Source organism: Melanotaenia boesemani, chromosome 1 (genome assembly GCF_017639745.1).
Source record: "Melanotaenia boesemani isolate fMelBoe1 chromosome 1, fMelBoe1.pri, whole genome shotgun sequence".
Lineage (NCBI taxonomy): Eukaryota > Metazoa > Chordata > Actinopteri > Atheriniformes > Melanotaeniidae > Melanotaenia > Melanotaenia boesemani.
In genome coordinates this window covers 25,959,940-25,980,927 of record NC_055682.1, presented here as the reverse complement: position 1 = coordinate 25,980,927, position 20,988 = coordinate 25,959,940, and the positions used below count along the sequence as shown (strand labels likewise).

Sequence of the window (20,988 nt, the reverse complement as noted above, 5' to 3'; positions counted from 1 at the left end):
CTGAATAAATTCTAACAAATATTCTCCCTACAGTCCCAAAATGGAGCAAGTTTCATTATTAGATAACTTACCTAGAAAAGAAAAGAAGCTGAAAGATTTTCCGCACAGACTTCTGCAAGTTTATCTTTGATTTTTTCCAAAAGTCTCCAGTACCAGACACACAGGATTCCTCCATTTTCAGGACATTTAAAATCAACAGTTTACCTTCGAAACTATCTGATCTGATCTGCCTTCATATGCGTTGAAAATACAATATGTTTTATTTAAAAACAAGCTGCTTCAGTCAAATTCTGATTCTATTTAAATATATTTTGCACTCATGGTTAAAAATATTTTTTAAACTACTTTATTTATAAGTGTCTAAAATACTATAAAAATAAGTCAAACTAAATCAAATAACATGAGATGAAAATATGTGTTTCTATTATCTGTTGGTTTTATTTAATAAAAGAGAAAATGAAATAAAATATTATTGAACCTTTTAGGCTACAGCAAGCTTTAACTCCATTTTAGATTTTCAATTTTTCATGTTCTCCCCGCTTTTTCCTCCTTCTGGGAATCAAACTACAAACAAAAGCAGGACCATTGATGGTAGGATCTATTTTGCTACATTATTCTATCCCAATTAAATTCTATTGTTACGAAACAGATACATTTAGCTAATATGATTGCAGTAAAAAGTAGGGTTTCTTGCTCTTTAGGGGCTCAAGATTCTCTAGATTCCCAGAAGAAAATGGGACACCCCACTCAACAAATGAGCAAAGAAAGAAAGAAATGTGGAATAGAGACTTGGCCCTGGTCCATTTCCACCATAGCTGTATAGAAAAGCTGTAAAAACCTAACAGAGTCTAACAAATAAAAAGGAAGAATGAAACATAACAGGGAAGAAGTGGTTTTTAATAAGAAAATAAAAACCCCACCTCCTTGTTACAATCTGTAAGAACAAAGTAAGAGTTCATCTAATTATACAAACAATCTTTAAACAGGCTGATAAGTGGTACACAGTTGATCCACTCACAAAAAAAAAAAAAAAAATCACAATTTCTCATTCATCCATTTCTTATTTTCTGCTCAAAAGCAATGAGTGAAAAATAAATATAATGTACGACTATTCTTTCAGATAAAATAAAAGGAACATGATCATTTAACAATCACTGTGAGAAAGATGATACTGACAGCTGTAGCAGAAACACTCAGGTTTCAAATTATCTAAAGGAACTAAAAAAATGGTGAAAAGAAAAAATACAATATAGATGATGATGCTAAGAATCGTGCCTTATGTAAGGACAATGGTGATGTAAGATAAAAAAAAAACAGAAACAGAAACCAGAAGAAAACATCTGTTTTCTTTTCTTAAACCACTTATAATTGATATCTCTATTATCATAAATAATTAAAACCATATAACAGATTAAATAAGAGGTTTTTCTGAGTCATCAATGTCATCTGAACCAGCCAAGTGACATGTGCAAATCAAAATGATGAACTGACTCTACGTTGTGTGCTAGAAAATCCCCATATCACAAACAAATCATTAGGTTTTTGTTAGGTGCAGACCTTAAAAGAGAGATAATACTGTTCTGTTGTTGGGTAATGCATCGGTATTCAAATTCAGATTCCCTTATCTGGATTTTACGGTAGGGCACTTGAATCAGTCGTCTTTAACAGTCATCTCTTTACTTCCTGATAATAAAGACCATTTAATACCAGATATGTGGATTTTCTAAAGCACTCTACGTCAATCCATCACAACAGCAAATAAAAGGAAATCTAATTAAAAGGACAGCAGGCATTACAAATGTTGGAATAAAATGTTCAAGCTATGGATGAAAGGCAGAGAAAGCAAGAAATTATCTCAGTAATTCTAAATGTGCTGTACAATGAACAGAAATAAAGCACTGGTTTGAAAATAAAACAATGCTTAAAAAAAAGTTTTTCCACTTTTTTTTTTTTTTTACATAAAATCCGCCCCTCCAGACCAACTCTTCTAATTCATCTCCTTTCAAACCAGTACTCAAATTTCAACATATGTAAACTCATAAGACATGTTTAACAAACATGATCAATGGTATCTAGATGACAAATATGGAAGACCAAGAGGTGACAAATGATTCTAAGGTGGGAAAAAACCTACTAGAAAGCCCTGACAATCCCAGCAGATGATGCCCCAAACCCCATAAAAGAGCAAACACAAAGGCAGATAACGCTTCATGTGGTCCTGTACTCATTATCTACACTAATATGGTTCAATATTAACTGAACATGTCTCATTAATAAAATACTCAATTTCCTGACACCACCACTTAACTATTAAAAGTGTTTTCTGATCAAGTGGTCTGTACAAACATTTAGTGCATATTGGATATTTTGGGTGTAATGAAGAGCCTTGGCTTTGGCCCTACAGAACAATGTCTGTAGAAATATAATAAAATCCTTTAACACTACTGTACCAGTTTATGTGCCAGGAGTTAGCAATCCTTTGATGGCATCTACAAATGTGCACTGAGATTCTCTACATGTTGCATATGCTACACAAAGCTACTGTAGATCTAGCTCACCCATAAAATGTCATGTGGACTTCATCGCCAAACGCAGCCGTGTTAGCTCACTGTAAACCTGTCGTTATATATATTACAGAAAAGGGTATTTAGTTAAATGTGTGCTGTACAGCTGATTGAGAAAAAAAACAACTGATCATTGCAAATGGATAAGTTGAAATAACAGCTGTTATATGCAACTAAAGTCAATTTCCACACAGATCATACTTCACACAACTGTATTCCATTAGCAGCTCACTTATTATAAATACCAAAATAACCCTTTGCAATATGTTCTCTGACAAACAAGTGCTTTATAAATGTTACAAAGAAACGTTTAACATTAAACATTCATTTAAAAGTTTAAAACACAATTAAGACACAATGATTTCATTCCTAATAGTAGACATATTGTTTTCCCCTTATGTTAAATTTTCTTTAGTTATAAAAAAGAAAAAACAAATCTACAATAAAAGCAACATCAGTTGTTGCAGCAGTTTATAAAACACTCAATGGAATTCTTCCCATTTGTGCAATGTAGTGAGCAAACTAAACAGTGCATTTTTTATTTCCATGTTTTGTAGACATTATTTTGTTTTCCTCTGGGATGGGGCTGGAGTCAGTAAGGATTTATGGAACAATGTAATTTCAGACACTTAAACATCATAGCTCTTTAAGTTTTTTTTTCTTTACTTTTTCAGCTTACTTTGGGCTGACAAAGATGCAGACTGATCCTTTGTTTCAGGAGAATATGGATGGCTCCATTTTAGTCTTTCATTCTGTGACGTTTTCCATTCCAACCCACTGATGTGATGTGGCATCCGATCCTAAACTCTGAATATGTCCCATGATTGCATTCAGAATTAAAAATACAATACAAAGGCTTACAAATGCCAGTTCTATGTGAAATCTGTAGATATTCAACCATTAACAGCCACTTACTCCTCATGGCTGCAAGGACTGTAGCAGGAATCAACACGCCAGTGGCTCCACATTGTTGACATTCGTTTCCTGCTAAGACCCCGAGGTGAACCAATGCTGAATCTGCAATATCCCACGATGTATCTGGCCAATGTAGAAGTCTGCGTTTCTGGAGAAGTCCTGACAGACTGAGGATTGTGTATCACCAAAAGCACAGTAAAGGGCAGTGCCACCCACACTGATTACTACAGTAACCAGGCAAAGGAGGAAGAGAAGCAGGCAGGAGTCTCCACCACCAATTTCTAGAGAAAAAGAAACAAGGAATGAGGGTGGAGGCACAGAAAAGTACTTTAACATTGTACATGCTGAAAAACTTGCTAGAATTCACTCATTTTAAACAATGTCACAATGTTTTGGTTGAGCAGATCACTGACAGTATAAATGATAGGTGAGTACATCCCTGTGTGGTATTACTTTGATACCCAGTGTTTGGAAATTGCCCCACTTCTCAGCAACTCTATTATTTCTATGTTAACAAGTAGAACATTTCCTCTTTTCTAACTTGTGAAGACCAGAACTCAGTTCTGGATGTGTGGGCTGTGTCTGTCTGTGTCATGGTTTCACTGAGAAAAGAATTACCAATGGTAATAAAAATCTGATTATGACTGGTCTCAAAGACAGAATAGGATAAAGGAAAATTGCTGACCAACTTAAAATTTAGCAAAACCGTAGCTGGATTAGCATTCAGGAGGTAGAGAATTAGCCATAGTACCACAAATCAGAACTGCAGAGACATCATGGCTCAAATGTGGTCCAGCCTGTTTAGCATGAACTTGGTCAGGGTTAAAAAAGTAAATGCAGAGACATAAAACTGAAGCATGGTGGTGATGAAGTGGAGCTGCATGGGTGTAAAAGGTGCGTGTGAGATGAGATTTATGCATTTGTAACATGTATAAAAAAACTAAATAATGGCAGACAAGTTGACTACCAGCCAGCACAAGTGTGACAGAAAAGTAATATTCAAGTTTAAGAAAAAAATTATTGGCAATTAGAAATCAGATGAAAAGAAAAAAGAAAACTTGGACATGGCCAAGTCTATTTGGACTTGAATCCAATAATACATTATTGGTACATGTTATAATGAAACATACAGTTAAAATATTGTTCCTGAAATAAATCTAAAAATGCTAGATAAGTCTTACATGAGAGCCATTTTCATATTGTTCACCTTAATATAATGAAGTCATTATGAGGAGATATAATTTAGATTAATTTGACATAGTAAAAATGTACAGGGTTGAACTGACTTCTGTTGTATACTGTAGTGATGTGATGTCAGTAGTTACATGTTTATGGACAGATAAAAATCTCTACCTGTAGGAAATGAACATACCGTGCTCATAATTGTCATCAGGAACTTTGAAGCGGACGCGTCTTGTGGCAGTAGCTTTTTTAGGTCGAGGCTCTGACCTGGCAGACACATAACTGTCCACATAAACACTACGCTTCTTCAATATGGAGACAAGGCCAGAGGCAGGTGAGATCTGAGAAATAAAGCAACCAAACAGGCAGAAGATAAATATTAAACAGCACAGAGGCACATACAAATACAAACATGATTCCTGTTTGAATCATTACATTTAATTTGATCTCTTTATATTAACATGTCAGTTCTGACAACACTGTGTAAGAGGCTGGAACCAACTCTCTTACAGTGGTTCACTAGGGCAGAACACAATACAACTAAAGGAACCAAAAGTACTGAACTATGGACGTCTTTATCAATGCTTTACATATTTACTGCTGTGCAGTACCAGGTACTACTTCCCAGAAAGTAAATTATGCACAATGGATTTCAAGTGATCTTTGGCTCAAAGCGCAGGTGTTTCAACTTGGGTGGCAGATGAACTTCGGTCAAGTCATGGCCAATCACATTCAGCCATACCTCTGCTTAGTGTCACATCACGTAGTCATAATGACATCATCCAAAAGGGTCTGATTACAGTCAATCTGCTTACAGTGTTGCTCATTTGCAGGGGATAAAAAATGTGAAAATGAAAGCCCAACTTTTCCTAAGCATTCACTTTTATATTTACATATAAGGACAGATACAATATACACTGCTTGTATATGTTATTTAACAGTATAAAATCAAAAAGACAGTGTCTTTAAAACACACACACACATAAAAAAAAACATCAGTCCTTCCAGTAAGATAAATTCAGCTTTTGCAAGACTTACTGCAGAGATTCAGAACCGGGAAACAAAATTTCCTCTTAAATTCAAACACAATCGCTACATGCTTATAATGTTTAGCTGCATTACATTAGGTACTTTTTCTAATACCGAAATGGTAAATGTCAAATCAACAAAAGCAGAACAGCCAAAGTGAGAATCTTAATAACACAGAGGTGATACCATCAGGACTGGTACAACACACACACAGCAAACTTAAAGGATAGCTTCAAACCAGTTTAATGGCATGCCATTTTGTTGAAATTAAATTAATAGTTAAAAACTATTAATCAAAAACTCATACACACCTCTTGTACAGTGATGAGTTTTGCCATGTCGTCCAGTGAGGAAGCTTCTCTGATGATGTCAGCTTGGTCTACCTCATAGTCCCACTCCTCTTCCTTCTCCTCTGTATACTGCTCGTGCTGCTTCATATGAGTCTCTTGGGGAGGGTGTGCCTCCTCATGCAGGCAGGTTTTAGAGCTCTCCTGCAATAATAATCAAAATCTGTTATAACTGTATTATCAATACACAGCTATTGAGACGGTAATGACTTTAGCTGCTTTCTTCTCTGTACTGCTGTAACACTGCTCTGACAGAAGCAATTCAATCTTATACAAGTCAGTGAACACTTCTCAGTTAAAAAAAATCTGAAATGAGGAAGTGGTACATTTTGTTTTCCTGATAAAATTAAAAACAGAGCAGCAACATTATTAGTTTCAACCATGTGAAGCAACATAAACCCTACATACCAAAGTCCTGTTATGAGTAACAATGAACTCCATTTAACTTGGAAGTAATTTTTAAAAAGAGATCAAAGTATGAACTCACACAATGTTAGTTATATATTAAAAGTTCAATTTACTATAATGTGTTTCTTGAATATGTATATAAAAAATCAAGCCTTAAGTATCTCTAATAATTCATAATCATAAGACATACCTGGGTGTTTTGGTGATGCTGTGTCTCATCGTGCAGCTTTTCATGAGCTAAAGCATCCTGATGTATCTGTTGTACCTCCACCTCAACCCCACTGACCAGAGTCTCCACTAGGACAGCGTTCTGGCCAAAACAAAACTCTCCTTCCTTCTGTTTCTCTTCCCCCTCATCTTCAGCTTCTTCATCTTCCATTTCCAAAGGCTCTGTTGTCTCCCCTACATCACTCACTTCTTCCCCTTTTGCCTCCTTTTCTGGTGCTGGGCCTAAATCTTGTCTCTGCTGCTCTGCAGGCTTGGACTGATCCATTCCCTCAGCCGTAGAGGGGTGTAGCCCTTTTCCTATGGCTGAAATGGTGCATCCAGCCCCTCCCTCTGCCTCTCCTCCTTCTATGCCATCGTCTTGCTTGTCAGTCAGCTGAGATCCATAGAAAATGTCCCTCCCCTCAAGTACTTTGTTGGGGTTTTCCATGTTCATTTGAAATATTCCAGGGGAATTTAGCTTTTCAGGCATATTAACAGAAGGTATGACAGGACAATGGGAGTCTTCAGCTTTCTGCTCCATCCCACCTTCAACCTCATGGACTGAATAAAAGGAAAGTCAGAGACCCTCATTACTTTGTTCAAGTCACAAAAATAGTCATAATAGTCCCCGTTTATCATGTTGTAGGCAAGGAATGCTGCGGTCAAGCTCAAACAAAGCAAACATACCATCAAATAATATTCATATATATATATATATATATATATATATATATATATATATATATATATATATATATATATATATATATATATATATATATATATAAGCACAGACACACATTCAGTGTACGATACAAAGAAGATGTTTTCAATTGATTTTCTGTTACCTAAAACTTGCGTATATGTAGTATTAGATAGTTGAAATATAAGCTATTGAGAAATATCAATGATCTCTTGAATGTAAATATCCTTTTAGAAATCCTTTGTTATGCTGACTACTGACCGAACCATTACGTAAACGTGATATGCAACACCAAATGTTAACAATAACTGGTGTTTTCACCTGTCTGACAAAGTTGGCTTTACAAAATCAACTTCAATGTAAGATGGCAACAGAGCTGCACATTATCATATTCACAGTATTTCAGCCTATCTGTAATCATATAAAAGATGTATGCAAAATGCCTAAAGATAACTCTTCTCCACATTCAATGACAAAATTTACATGCATGAGTTTTTTTGCATAAGCCAATTTAGCAATATCACTATGAATACACTCACTCACCTGAGGTACATGAAGGCTGTGAGCCACCTTCTTCAAATTTAGGTATTAAAAGATCCAGAGATGCACACTGCAAACAAGCAAGACAAACACATGTTAAATTATGTCACATTTACAAGCATAACATTGCAAAGATTAGTAAAAGCCATAAAGTGTACACCATGGATAGATGTGTGCAACATGACAGGGTTGTGACATGTTGCACACATATGAACATGTCAACTTTAAATGCTGTACCTTCTCTATCACACATTCTCACTTGCGCATACACACACATACAAAATTACAAATGTCTTACCTCAGCATCTCTTGTGCTTGGTCTATAAACAGAGGAGAGACAGAGTGAGAAGGTGAGAGTACAGAAGGTCGCTTCTTGGTTTTAGTAAATGAAGATGCAATGGATGACCCTTCTCTACTCTCTCAATCTAATATTAGCCTGAGCACATTTCCTTGGCGAGTAAAATGTGTGTGCAAGCATGTGTGGGTGTGTTTGTGGTCCACATATAACTCAGGTTGTGAGGGCCTAAATCTGTTTAAAGTCATTCATGAGTGGGGGAAAAAACAATAAACAGATGACGTTATGGTTATGGTTGGAGGAAGTCAATCAATGCAAATCAATCTAATGTCCCCTGAAGTTGAGGAAAAGTGACACTGTATGTGTGTGCATCTGCTTGTGTGTGTGTGCTTGTGCACAAGCATGTGCATGAGTTTAGTAAAGTGAAACCTTAGCAGTGGGATGGCTCAAATGTCTAAAAGTGCAGCAGCAGCAGCCAAGAGCCATATGTTTTAACCATCACTGCAGTGCTCATCATACTAAGATACACATGATCAATATCACACAAACAGACACACACACTCACAAGTCACGACACGGTTTACATAATGCACAGGTGTGTATGATATGAAGGTGTGTGTGTGTCTTGTAGATATAGCACTGTAAGAATTTCCTTTCAGATATCTAAAAATGTAAAGAAAATCATTTATTTCTCCAAATGAAGCAGTAGATTTGAGGAAAAAATGTTTCAATGTGTAAATGTTTTGAAAAAAGCCTTAAAATTTCTAAAGTACTAACAAAAAAATGTACCAGTTTTAGGGGCACTGCAAATAAAAACATGAGATCCCTTGTACAGGACACACATGCATTAGTATTATTCAAAAAAATAAATAAAATACTTTTGTTGTACAGGTGTTATTCTATTCCTGTACACACTTACAAAGTTTAGGCCTGCCTGTCGTCTTAGACCTTAATCTTTATCCAGTTAAAAGTCACAAACAATACTCAAAAACAGATCTACATAAAATACTAAACACCAGAACTGAACTTGAAATTGGTCCAGTATCTCTTCACCTTGGCTTCCGTACGTCCACATGAATGTACATGATAGAAATTGATTAATGTTTTGTCAAATGCTGTTTTTGGTTGGTCCAGGATTATTGATAAACAAGTTCTATGAAGACATCATGACCTGTCTTATAAAACTGAGGAGTCAAACCTTTTCTCGAATATGTGAATGTATATTTTATTCTGATTTAACCCCTTATATACAGCAATCTGCTTTGGTCATGTAACACTATGACTGACTCCACATTAGGGCTGCAACTAATGACTGTTCTGATGGTCGATTAGTCATCGACTATTAAAACGACTAGTCGACCAATCGGATTATGTACCTCATAATTATTAAATGGATCTTATTTCACTTTCAGCTTTGAAATCTTGCATAAGGTTGTTATGTAAGTCCGACGTGCTTCGATGTTCGAGCATTGCAGATGTACCTCCGTGGTTCGCAAGGTCCGCTTTACAAATCTCACATGTCGACAGGTAAATTCGTTGTTGACTATTTTTATTGTCGTCGACTAATCGTTGCAGCCCTACTCCACATGATGTGCCATGTCTTACATATGTGCATCTAGAGATTTTCTTTTCATTTCATTCATGTGTTAAATGTAATTTCTTCTATCTCTGAGTGAAAAAGAATAAAAAAAAACAAAAATGGAAATGGTTAAAAGCACGAGCAGACACACACACACACACACACATGCAGACTAACCGAGTGTGTGTCAGGCAGATGTGTTTAAGAGTGTCCAGATGGGGGGTTGCCAAGCCAGAGGATGTCCCTCCACACTGACTCTCTAAAATGAAAAACACAAAAACAGTTTGATAAGTGGGAGGTTTTGTACACTACTAACCCCAACAAGTGTTCACAATTTGGCTGCAGCCCTTGTATCTTTCTTAGAAACTGCAGCCAGACTGTCGTCCTGAGAGTTGCACATGTGGGTGCATGCACTGACACCGGTAATATTCAGTAAACATACTGCATAAAACATTACTGTGTGTATTGCACTGTCACAAATATTTTCTACTAAATATGAGTGTTAAAAAAAGAGAGGGTATAGCATTAGATTTGTTCATGTGTACATGTCTGAGAAGTGTGTGATGTGTGTTACCCCAATGCTCCTGAAGTGCATTCAGGTTGTCCAATACTCTCTGGTGGTAGAGTCTCTCTAGTTGGACAAACCATAATGCCCTCTGGTCTGATAATCAACCGTTGAGAAATCAACACACACACATAAACCATGACAGGCAATCTTGAGAAATGTTTGCTTAAGAAGCTTAAAAACGCCATCTACTTTAAATTTCTACCCACATACTGGCAAACCTGACAGAAATATATGTCTGAAAACATGACATTTAGGAGTAAAACGAGTGACGAGGAAAGGAGGAAAAAGAGCTCAGCCAACAGAGACAGAGGGGAGGAGAGCACTGGAGGATGCAAACTCATGTTTATGGATATGAGCAGCCAAAACACAATCCTTCTTTGACATAGCTCAATGCTTTCTCTCACTAACTAACCTTCTATACATGCATGACATAGCTAAGCTAGCTTTCCCTTGTCTTTGACTCATTCATTTCTTCCCTCCCACTGTCTTCCCTATGATTAAACCTCCAATTCAACCTTAGGCTCACTCTTCTTGCCTTTCATCTTTCATGTACCCCAATTTTTTTCCTACTACTCTTTTTTTATTATTTGTGTATAAAGGTTTGAGTGCTATCATGTGACTGTTTATTTTTATATTTTAATTGTGTGTACATATGTATGTGGCCTGTAAGAAACCCATCCGCATGTAATATCTAATTATGAATACGAAGAAAAAACATTTTCACCTGTCAACCGATAAAAAAGTTCATCTTTAGGCATGCAGGTCTCACACTCTCTTGCTCTCTTTAGAAGAATTAGATAAAAGCTGTTCCCCACCACACTCAAATACACAGCCCAACAGGCTTACAAGGATACAGTCTTTACAAAGGACAAAGGCCTCAGCAATCTGCAGAAAAAGAGAAAACACAACTTTTTATAAAGTGCATGTCTGCTTTTATCTCATCGGCTGTCACAGAAACTATTTGGGAAACTGGCTCAGTGGGGTTATAAAAACTGAAACAAAACCTAATGTAGAGTCCTTGACATAACACAAGACCTGTCAAAAATTTAAGTACGATGAAAGAGCAAGAGGATACAAAAAAAGGAAGATAAGGACGCCACACTACACAGGGGTGAATCAGAGTAGCTGTACTTCAACAATAACATAATCATTAACCAAGAAAGACAAAAAAACATACTGTTGCATAATACAGCAAGTTAGATGTTAGGCCAACTACATTATCAATGCAGTTAAATATGAGAGTGAGAGTGAAAACACACAATCAGAGAAAAAATTAGAGACCATGGACACTCTACCTCTTTTCAGCAAGTGTCCCTTTCATGTCGTTCAGCTGATCCCAGAACAAGAGAAGTGTGTGTGTGAGAGAGCAAGAGGAGGACGAGGGGGAGGAGGAAGAGAAAAAGAGGGCACACGAGGCTCTCGTATATCTAATGAAGCGAGGGTGGTGACAAGTGAATGGACTTTCTAGTTTTTGTACTGGTATTGTTTAGAGTTTAGAGTTGAGACAAATAAAGGGTTTAAAGTTGTATTGTTTTCCTCTGTATTTAAACATTTATATTTGAGCCATCCACCACAACTACATTCACAGTGTGTTGGAAACACCACAATTTAATGTGCATGTAGTTGCTAATAACTATTCCAACCAGAACACTGTTTGGGTGTACTCCGCCTCTCGTCTGATGGCAGCTGAGATAGGCTCCAGGCCAACCAGGACCATGAAAAGGATAAGTGGGTAAAAAACAAGGACGGACGTATACACAACATTCTGAGAAAGCATCCTGGTAACTGTCCTCTTTTCAAAACAGTAACGTAATATGCGATGTGTGCATCTGCTACCTTTTGGAAAAGACCAGTTGTTGGCACAGTTACTGAGACAGGGGTTCTTTGTAAATTCTACTCTATATTAAAAAGTGAAAAAAAATCTTATGCATCCACAAAAACTTGCAGTATCGAGTAAATAGAAAGATTTCCCCAGTATATCATCCCTGACATAACTTACAAATAAAGTAAAATGTTTGTGGGAAAATGTGTTTTATTGGTAATTACTGAACATGCTCCTGGTATTTCTCTCAGCCACAAACACACCTGTTTGCCTGGAAGTGAGCACAGATCAGGTGTGCCTCAAGGACTTATTTATATAATAAATCAAACTGACAAAAACATTTACACATCTCAATCACACAAGTTCAGTCACGCAGGACTTTGTATGAGAGAAACCAGCTCAGAACGACAGTGTGTACACTGTTTTTTTGTAGTGTGCATGTAGTTTCTGTGCGTCCTTGCATGCCTGTATTTGTGCTTGTGAGTGGACGCAGAAGACGCCCATGCCTTAGGGTACAAAGTGCCATTCTGATTATGAGGTTGAGTGGATAAATAACAGAGCCTTTAAAACTTGTGAGAGAGCAAGAGTTTAAAGAGACAAGAATGACAGAAAAGCAGCAAGATAAACTGACAGCAACACCATTTAAAAAAATAAGTCAAAAACAGACAAGTTACCTGGTGAAGGTACTGTGGAAGGTGGGTGTCGTCGCCTCTTTCAATCAGTTGTTCGAGAGACTCCAGGAGAGCAGGGGTGGAAATGAGCTCTGTTGAGCAGGTGGAGCCTGAGAAACAAGTGGTCACTGGAGTGGAGGTAATCTGTCTCTGATTTAAGGATACAGGTGATGTGGTGGAAGTTAGTTCTGTACTGGTTGCATTAGGCCTTGTGGTGAAGGAGAGGGGTTCTGTTGTTGCATTTGCAGGAGTGGAAGCAGTGGAAGTGTTTAACCTTGTTAGTGCAGTTAACACAAATGTCTCTGCATCTGACAGATTTGGTCCTGAACTGGCACAACTGCTGGTAAAAATGGCCCCACATTTGATGATGGGCTCTGAGGATGAGGTTAATGGTTCTGCAGAAGAATTTTTTGCTATCCTGTCAGAAGCTTCTGTAGATCCAGTTGGGTTGCTGGGCCATGCGCCTGAGGTCAGAGTTTGAGTAGTAAAATCTACAGGCCCTGTGGTGAAGGGAGACCCAGGTGTGCAGGTAACGGACCTTGTGGTAGAGACACCTGATCCAGTGTTTAAGATATGAGAGTTTCCTTCAGAATCACACTGGCTCAGTTCTAGTGAACTGATGAGATGTTTAGTTTCTGGGGTGACCTCTGGGATGACAGGGGATGTAGGCTCTGGACTGGTCCCAGGACTGAGAGGATATGGAGTCTCCAAAAGACTGCCTATAAAGAGAAAGAAAGGTAGCACTCAACAGAAAGAAAAAAGAAATGCAGAAAGAAAAATGGCATTTTAACAATAACACATTTACACACACGTCAGAGGCCACTGATTTCTTGGATATTTAGTGTACCATTACTTGCCTAATGCTAGTAGTACACACCACTAAATGAAAATGAAACACATCATTAAACACCTTGATTATTTAACTTTCATGGCTAAATATTTTTTCACTCTCTCTTTATTTCTTCAGTGTACAAACACAAATATGCACTTGACAATGACAGTCCTGATCAGTGCCTGACTGCCACCAGGCTTTCTGTGTGCAACGTCCACTGCTTACCAACACAGCAGGTGTGGGGGTGTGTGAGTGAGAGGACAAGTGTCTGCAAATGTAGAAGTGAACTTGTGAACTTTAAAATGGTTGCATGTCATTTTGACATCAACACTTAAAAAGTCTCTGGTTTAAATGAGATTATGATTTAATAAAATCTACAATATTTCAAACTTACTACCACCTTCCACTTGATATATCCCATTTTATTTTACCAGCTTCACATTTCAGTCATGTGATCACAAAAACATCATCAGCAGTAATCCGACACATCAAAATTGTGCTGAATTCCCCACACTTGCTTATTGTTATCCACTCTCTTACAGCCAGTGAGAGGAGGGGGAGTCACGTCTTCAAACCTCATCATGGACTAATTTTCCATAAATGGCTGAAACGCTGAGACAAACAACATCGAGGACAGAAAAAAGTCCACCTTGTGAAATGTCAGGATGAAGTTAATAAAGACATTTTTACTGAATGGAGTTGCTCTAAATATTCTTAAAGTTCGGATCTCAGATAACGTGTTGACATGAATAAAACCTACAAAGAAAATGGGATTTTAAGCCATAATTAAGAAATGACAGCAATGATGGTAGATTCAGTTTGTTCAGCTGCATCTCCAAGATGGACATGAAGTTCTCAGCATAACTCAAGTCTTTCCATGAACAAAAACAGGATTTCTGTCTGATTATCAGGCGGTTGAAGACACATACAGTCCGATATGCGCTCTCTGCTGGTTGGAGTGTGCGCACATGCGCGCACATGTCTGTTTGTGTGTGGCATCTGTGTGAAACTCTGTTGTGTGCAATACAGAAACAGAGAAACGAGATGCTGTGGTGTAAATAAGATAAATAACATCAGATTGTTTAGTTTTTACTACAAAGTAGAAACCTGTTCTAGAAAAAACTTTGTTTTTGTGTCTGCAGGTTGCATTTGGTAAATGAAGCCGTTCATATCTCAACTTTACATCCTCGATGGAATATAGAGCAGTTCATACTTAGATGTCATATGTGTGCAAAATTGGTTAGAAAAATAATACCATACCGGTCATGCCTATTGAAAGAAGATAGCTTGTTGAAAAGGGGAAAAAGTGGAAAAAAAAAGATATCTATTGACTTTATACTGGGCAGTCACAACCTGGAACACTTCCACTGTTTCCTTTATTATTTTTGTTTTGTTTTGTTTGTTTGATTCTTTTGTCATTTTCCTCTGGGATAAATACAGTGTTTTTCATTTAATTTAATTTCTTGGTTGTTTTGTTTTCTGTTGGTTTCACTTTCTCTGGTTATATTACTTTGAGTACATTCTTGTAAAAATGGAGTTGGGGTAAAAAGGTGAAAATGTCCGGTGTATGAAAATCTTCTTAAAATATAGTGTCAAAAGGAAAAATAGTTATGCTGTCTTTACTATTCAGTACTGTGAATTCACTCAGTATTTGTTAAATCAGCACTACAAAAGTTTATAACCTTGAAACGCTTTCTGCTTCTAACTAGTTTTGATGGAACACTGACATTTATTATGCACATTCCTACAGCCGCCAATGCCCTGTGTCATCCTGAGGCTGAGAAACTGCACTTCACAATTTATGTTCAAGCCTGGGGCACTATGTGACAGCTGCAGTTTGCATTGTAGACCACCATGTCACATGTCAGCAACTGGATATCTACACACTGTGGCAGAGTCATCAAAGAAACGCAGGACATTATTGAAGGAAGCATAGAAAAAAAAAGAGAAAATGAAAATGCAAGAGAAAAGACAAGAGCCAATATTGCACTGACTTTTATGGGATGGAGAGAGCTCAGAGAGAAGCAAAATATTAGCCTTCATTAGGGGGTGTCAAATTGTGAAATTATGCCAAGGTTCAGTATTGCTGCTTTAAGAAGTTTCATACCAATGTTCCTTTTACACATTTCATTGGCAGGAAAATCAGAAAAGATAGGGTAGTTGTCTGTCTCTCTGTGTTGGCCCAACGATGGACTGAGGGCCTGATAGGAGGGATATAGGCTCCAGCCTCTCCAGTACATTGCACGGGACTAAGTAGGTAGAACGATGGATGGATAGATGGAAAATCAGAAAACATGGTCTCAAATGCATTGAAAACATTATGAATTCTTGTTTATTTATATGCACTATGCACTCAGATTGTAGCCTTCCCCTTGTTATATTTTAATTTAAAGGGAAAGTGTGTTATTTAGTGGAGGATCAGCTAGAAATTGACTTGCTCTGAAGTATGTGCGCACAATTTATTTTGTCCTCTTTGAGTACATTATTTTGTACTGAAATACAATCCACAGCCTTGTTTCAAACAACAAGGTGGCTATTTCAAAATGGCTAAACAATCAACTGGATTATCCACAATGGCTAGAGAGTGACTGGTGAAAGCTGAGGATATTACTCTGATATGCTGGAAATGAAAACAAAATGAGAAAAAAAGAAGAAGAAGGTGTGCAAATGAAAGCTGATGCTGGTCTGTGTATGAATAAAAGTTCCTTAGCCTTTTCTGCTGCCCCCAAGTGGGCAAAAAGAGTACTACTTGCAGCAAAAAGAGATCTAAAATTAAAACTGAAACAGCATCATCATGCACATACAAAAAAAACCCACTTTTACACTTTGTACAAGTTTTTGTGTCTCCTACCAGTTTCAGAATATGAAGAATCAGTCATGGGAGTATCTGGAGACTGGCAACGTATCAAACAGTTTGACCCCTCAGACTCTTCCTCCTCTTCCTTCATCACTTCATCAAAATCTTCTTCCTCGTCTTCATCCTTGCATCTCTCTTTTCCCTTTTCTACCCCTTCCTCCACATTCTCATTGTTGTTTAGAGAGGTTTTTTGGAAGAGGCCTCTCTCCTCATTTTGTAAAAGAGGGAGGGTTTTCTGCTCTGTCAGCGAGTTTGTCTCGTTGAGATTTTGATTTTGGGCAGAGAGAGCTTCAGAGTTGGACAGATTATCAGCCTCGTCCACGTGAGTGTGTGACATCCCTCTGCCCTCGCTCTCAATCTGACCTGATGAGGATGAAAGGAAAAAGTCAGCTGAAATTGCTTTAAAATTCATAACGCAAGAAATCTAAGGAACTAAATTTCACTACAGAACAAGAACCACTGAGACAACTTTGACTTTATGTATTATTTATAAACTGTGAGTTGAAACCACTGTACAGAAAAAAAAACAGTCAACACAGCCCTCCTCATTTTTAACTGTCATCTTCACAGTAAATCAGGTCCACTTAGTATTTTTATAGCATTTTTTAGGTTAAACTTGAGCTTTTTTTTAATAGGAAGATGTAAAACATTCACCATCATGATCCATTAGCCTGCACAGCTTGAGGGCCAGCGCGCCTGTTAGAGAAGCCCCTCTTCACGCCTGCAGACAAGTCAAACAGACAGAGAAAGAACAGACGGATATGAATAAGAGAAAGTATGAGAGGTGCTGACATAGTCAAGACTCCACACAGAGGGTGAAAGCAGAAAAAAACAAGTTTAGCATCATTCCAAGTTGTTAAACAGACAGCTTAATACAATAAAGGAAAAAGTTTAATTGTAGGATAGAACAGCCTTTCCAAAAGGCTGTGCTGCAGTGCTTACAAACATGACAACCAAGAGGACTTATTTTTCATTAACTCTTAGAATAAAAACCTAAAAACATTTTATTGAAAAACGTCAGTAAAAACCTAAAATGATGTGTGTCAGGTTAGACAGCAAGGGGCAGTAAGGCTTAAGTACAGCTGTTTGTAGCTGGTAATCAATGCAGGTTGTACTTATTACCAGAAGCAGACTAGTGTTGTGCAATCATCAGTAAAAAACAATGTAAGAAAACAACTGAAGAATACTGTCCAGAAGAAAAGAGCTCAAAATGCAGTTCTAATAGGAAACATTCAAGATTAAGGATTAAGATTACACAAAATGTTGGTTATAAAAAAGAAAACACACAACAGCAAAAAGGATCACTTTAAAAACAATATTAAAAGTAACACCTAAGACAGTAAGTACAAACAAGAAAGAGAAAGAATGACACTAAGTTGTATGCAAGTACTTATGATATTGTAATGTGATGATTGATTGAATAATAGACAATTTACTGATTTTATAAATTACCCTTAACTTTAAACAATAAATCTTCAAAACTGAGACACAACTCATCATGTATTTCCCACCTTATTTGCATTTAAAGGGCAAAAGAATTTGATAAATCCCAAAACAATAGCACACATTGTGTCAAATATGACTAATACGTCAACACCTCTGTGGCAGAGTGAATTTAGGTTTACAAGTTTTTAAAAAGAGAGGATTCATTGCAGGGTTGGCACATTGGAGCAGATCATGCAGACAGGTGAACAAACTGGTCAATCAGTGTACAAAGTAAATCAGTATTGTGCAAAGCAGGCTTTCGTTTTTACTGCGTCACTGATGTTTACAGTTGACTCAGCAACAGTAAAACAGACACAACTAGAATAACTACTTTTTACCCATATGATTTACTAATCTGTGAAGCTTTACTGTGTTTGGCTGAACACATTGTAATGAGGACTTTAATCCGTTAAGATCTAAGATGTCCTCGAAACATGGGGTCTGGTATGCCTTCAAGTTGTACTGGCCTTAATATTTTGAGGGAATTTCAATTTAAAAGTATTAAATATTGACAATGCTGATAATTAAGATATGAATTCTTGAGTTATGATCAAATGCATGCTTTATAAAGTCACCCTGAATTTATCAGTTCTCATCCTTGAGTCCAGGTGCATGTAGTGTGCAGTAGACAGACAGGAAATGAGAGGACAGAAAGGAGAAAGCAGAGTGATGACTGACAGCAAAGGAAGTCCCACAGTGGACTTCACTGCAGTGTATTTTCCTACCAGCTACAAAGTCTGACTACATAAAATTAAAGAACACAAAACGAAATCCACAAAAACTTAGATCCAGGCTAATTAAAGCACATCTCAGAGGAAAGCTGTCCTGATTTCCTCCTGTACTCATCTAATTTTTCCTATTACACAGTGCTGTCCTGACAAAGCCCTAACATTCAAAAACAAAAACGCAAGCCAAACATACCAAGCAAAACTTTGATTCAACAAGTTTGTATTCGTATTTAATTCCATATAGATATTTCCTTAAAATATGTGGTACGAAACAGGTTAGACAGGGAAATATCTTGGGAAACAAGTACATAAACAACTCGGGCACAAAGGCCTAATCTTTCTATTGGGAGGGGAGAACCTATGTTTCATCAGCTTCATTTTAACGAGAGGCAACACCCTCTGAATCAAAAGCTAAATCTGCTTTTTTTTTCTCCCTGGTGATAGTAAAAATCATCAACATCATTTTGAAATACAAAGGGAGCCATTTATGGAATAAGTGAGTGTTTTTACAGTATAATACTCCCAAGGTTTGAATGTCCCTCTGGAAGATAAACAGTCCCAGACCATGACAAACAGCTGTGACACAAGAATTTACACAACAACCTCAAGATCAGGCACAAAGGGTGTCTTGTCTGCCTTCTACAGTAACTTGTCCTTAAATTTTCCTCCCACACAGTCATCCATCCACAAGCATCCATCCTCTCCCCTTTTTGTCTGTGCCCTGCTCCACAGGGGACCATGAATAATAAAAGACAGAAGAGATGAAAGACAAAGTAATTCAGCCAAATGGGCAAACAAAGGTGGAAAGAAACAGACCCTGTCCTGTGAGAGGCCACTGCAAAGACTAAGAACATGACACACACACACACACACGCACAAACCCAGCAAATGAATTGGCACATACAAAAATATTAGGGGAGAGAAAGGGTTGTGTTAACCTGCAGGCCCTACATAAATTAGCTACACTCCCAACAACAAAAATGTAAGTTAGAAAATGTAAGGAATTTGCAAGGATTACACCACAGTCATTCAGAGGTGGAGACTAGTGTTGGCTGCTGTTGAATACAAGCAAGAAACCCTCTTTAGCTACACAGAGTGATGCTAATGACTAACCAAAACCAGCCTAGCTCGGAAAGGAAAGTTTAAACGCTAGGTTCACGTTGGCTAACTTAAAGGTTCTAACTTTGGCTAATATTTAGTCAAACACAGATTAGCAAGCAACACTTAACCACTGACATTAAACTTCCCTATAATGTCAATAATGTCAGTCCTTTAGTTAAAATATTACGTGATTACTAGCTGGTAGTTCGCAAATTAATCTAACTTTAACTCTGGGTTAATAACAATTACTATATAGTTATTAAGCTATATTACGTTTTCTGTAAATTGAGCGGGTTGCGTACTGTGTTGATATAATGTTAAGCATATTAAGGGATTCGAGCTCTTTCAAGAAAACTAAGAGGTAAAACACAACTACTAATTTAAACCGATGAATAACAACACCGAACGTTACAGTGAAAGAGGGGTTTGGGTTCACGTTAATATATGTTGCTATTAAGCTAACGTAAGCTAACGCCAGCGAATGCAGACACATCTGGCCAGCACACCGCACATAACCTTTCAAACATACACCTATGTTTTCTAAACATACGTGCTTTAGCTCTCCCTCCATTAGCTTCGTGTAAATGCTGACACAGAAAAAGCAAACGGCACTTACGGCTGAAAAGGATGGCTGAAGGGCAAAGTTAAGCATCAGACACCTTGCCGAAGATGTTGTTGTTGCAAAGACTGTTAATGTATGCGGTTACCCGAAGAAAGCCAGGGGTCGTTGCTGCCGCCGATAGGGCCTGCGCTGACAGGACGAACGCTCTGTCGCCATCTATCGGTTCTTTACTCCAACTACACCCATGGTTCTAGAATGCGCCGCTAGGTGGCAGCAGCAATTGTAGTAGCTCTGTTTTTATGTTGTTGAAAGTGCAATCAGCTTTGCAGCAATCTGCTGGGGCAGCGGCATCAGAACCAGAGACTTGAAAAGAATTAACAAACTGATCAAGAAAGCCGGTTCTGTGCTTGGAGTAACTCTGGAGCCGCTGGAGTTGATCATCAAAAAAAGAATTCTGTACAAGCTGATGAAGATAATGGAAGATCCTTCACACCCTCTACACAACGCCGTGACGAAACAACAGAGTGTGTTCAGTGGGAGGCTTGTTCAAGTCCGATGCAAGACAGAGAGATACAGAAGATCCTTCCTTCCAG

The 20,988-nt window shown here is 37.6% G+C and overlaps 1 protein-coding gene across 1 annotated transcript; it reads right to left on the bottom strand.

The window, feature by feature from the left end:
* Positions 1-879: 879 nt before the first annotated feature.
* Positions 880-20,566, bottom strand: cnsta (consortin, connexin sorting protein a). Its single transcript, XM_041985807.1, has 13 exons — positions 20,450-20,566; positions 17,174-17,240; positions 16,514-16,882; positions 12,834-13,549; positions 11,192-11,222; positions 10,344-10,430; positions 9,947-10,028; positions 8,194-8,215; positions 7,899-7,965; positions 6,636-7,213; positions 6,002-6,181; positions 4,852-5,002; positions 880-3,760 (listed from the first exon to the last, which is right to left on the bottom strand). The coding sequence occupies exons 2-13, from the start codon at positions 17,184-17,186 to the stop codon at positions 3,552-3,554; spliced, it is 2,505 nt and encodes an 834-aa protein (XP_041841741.1). The 5' UTR covers positions 17,187-17,240; positions 20,450-20,566; the 3' UTR covers positions 880-3,551.
* Positions 20,567-20,988: the final 422 nt, after the last annotated feature.

Coding starts and splice junctions, on each gene's coding strand:
- cnsta (XM_041985807.1), bottom strand. Junction 13,550..16,513: donor TTCTTCATATTCTGAAACTG/GTAGGAGACACA, acceptor TTCTCTTTATAG/GCAGTCTTTTGGAGACTCCA. Junction 8,216..9,946: donor ATCTGCCTGACACACACTCG/GTTAGTCTGCAT, acceptor CTCTGTTTATAG/ACCAAGCACAAGAGATGCTG.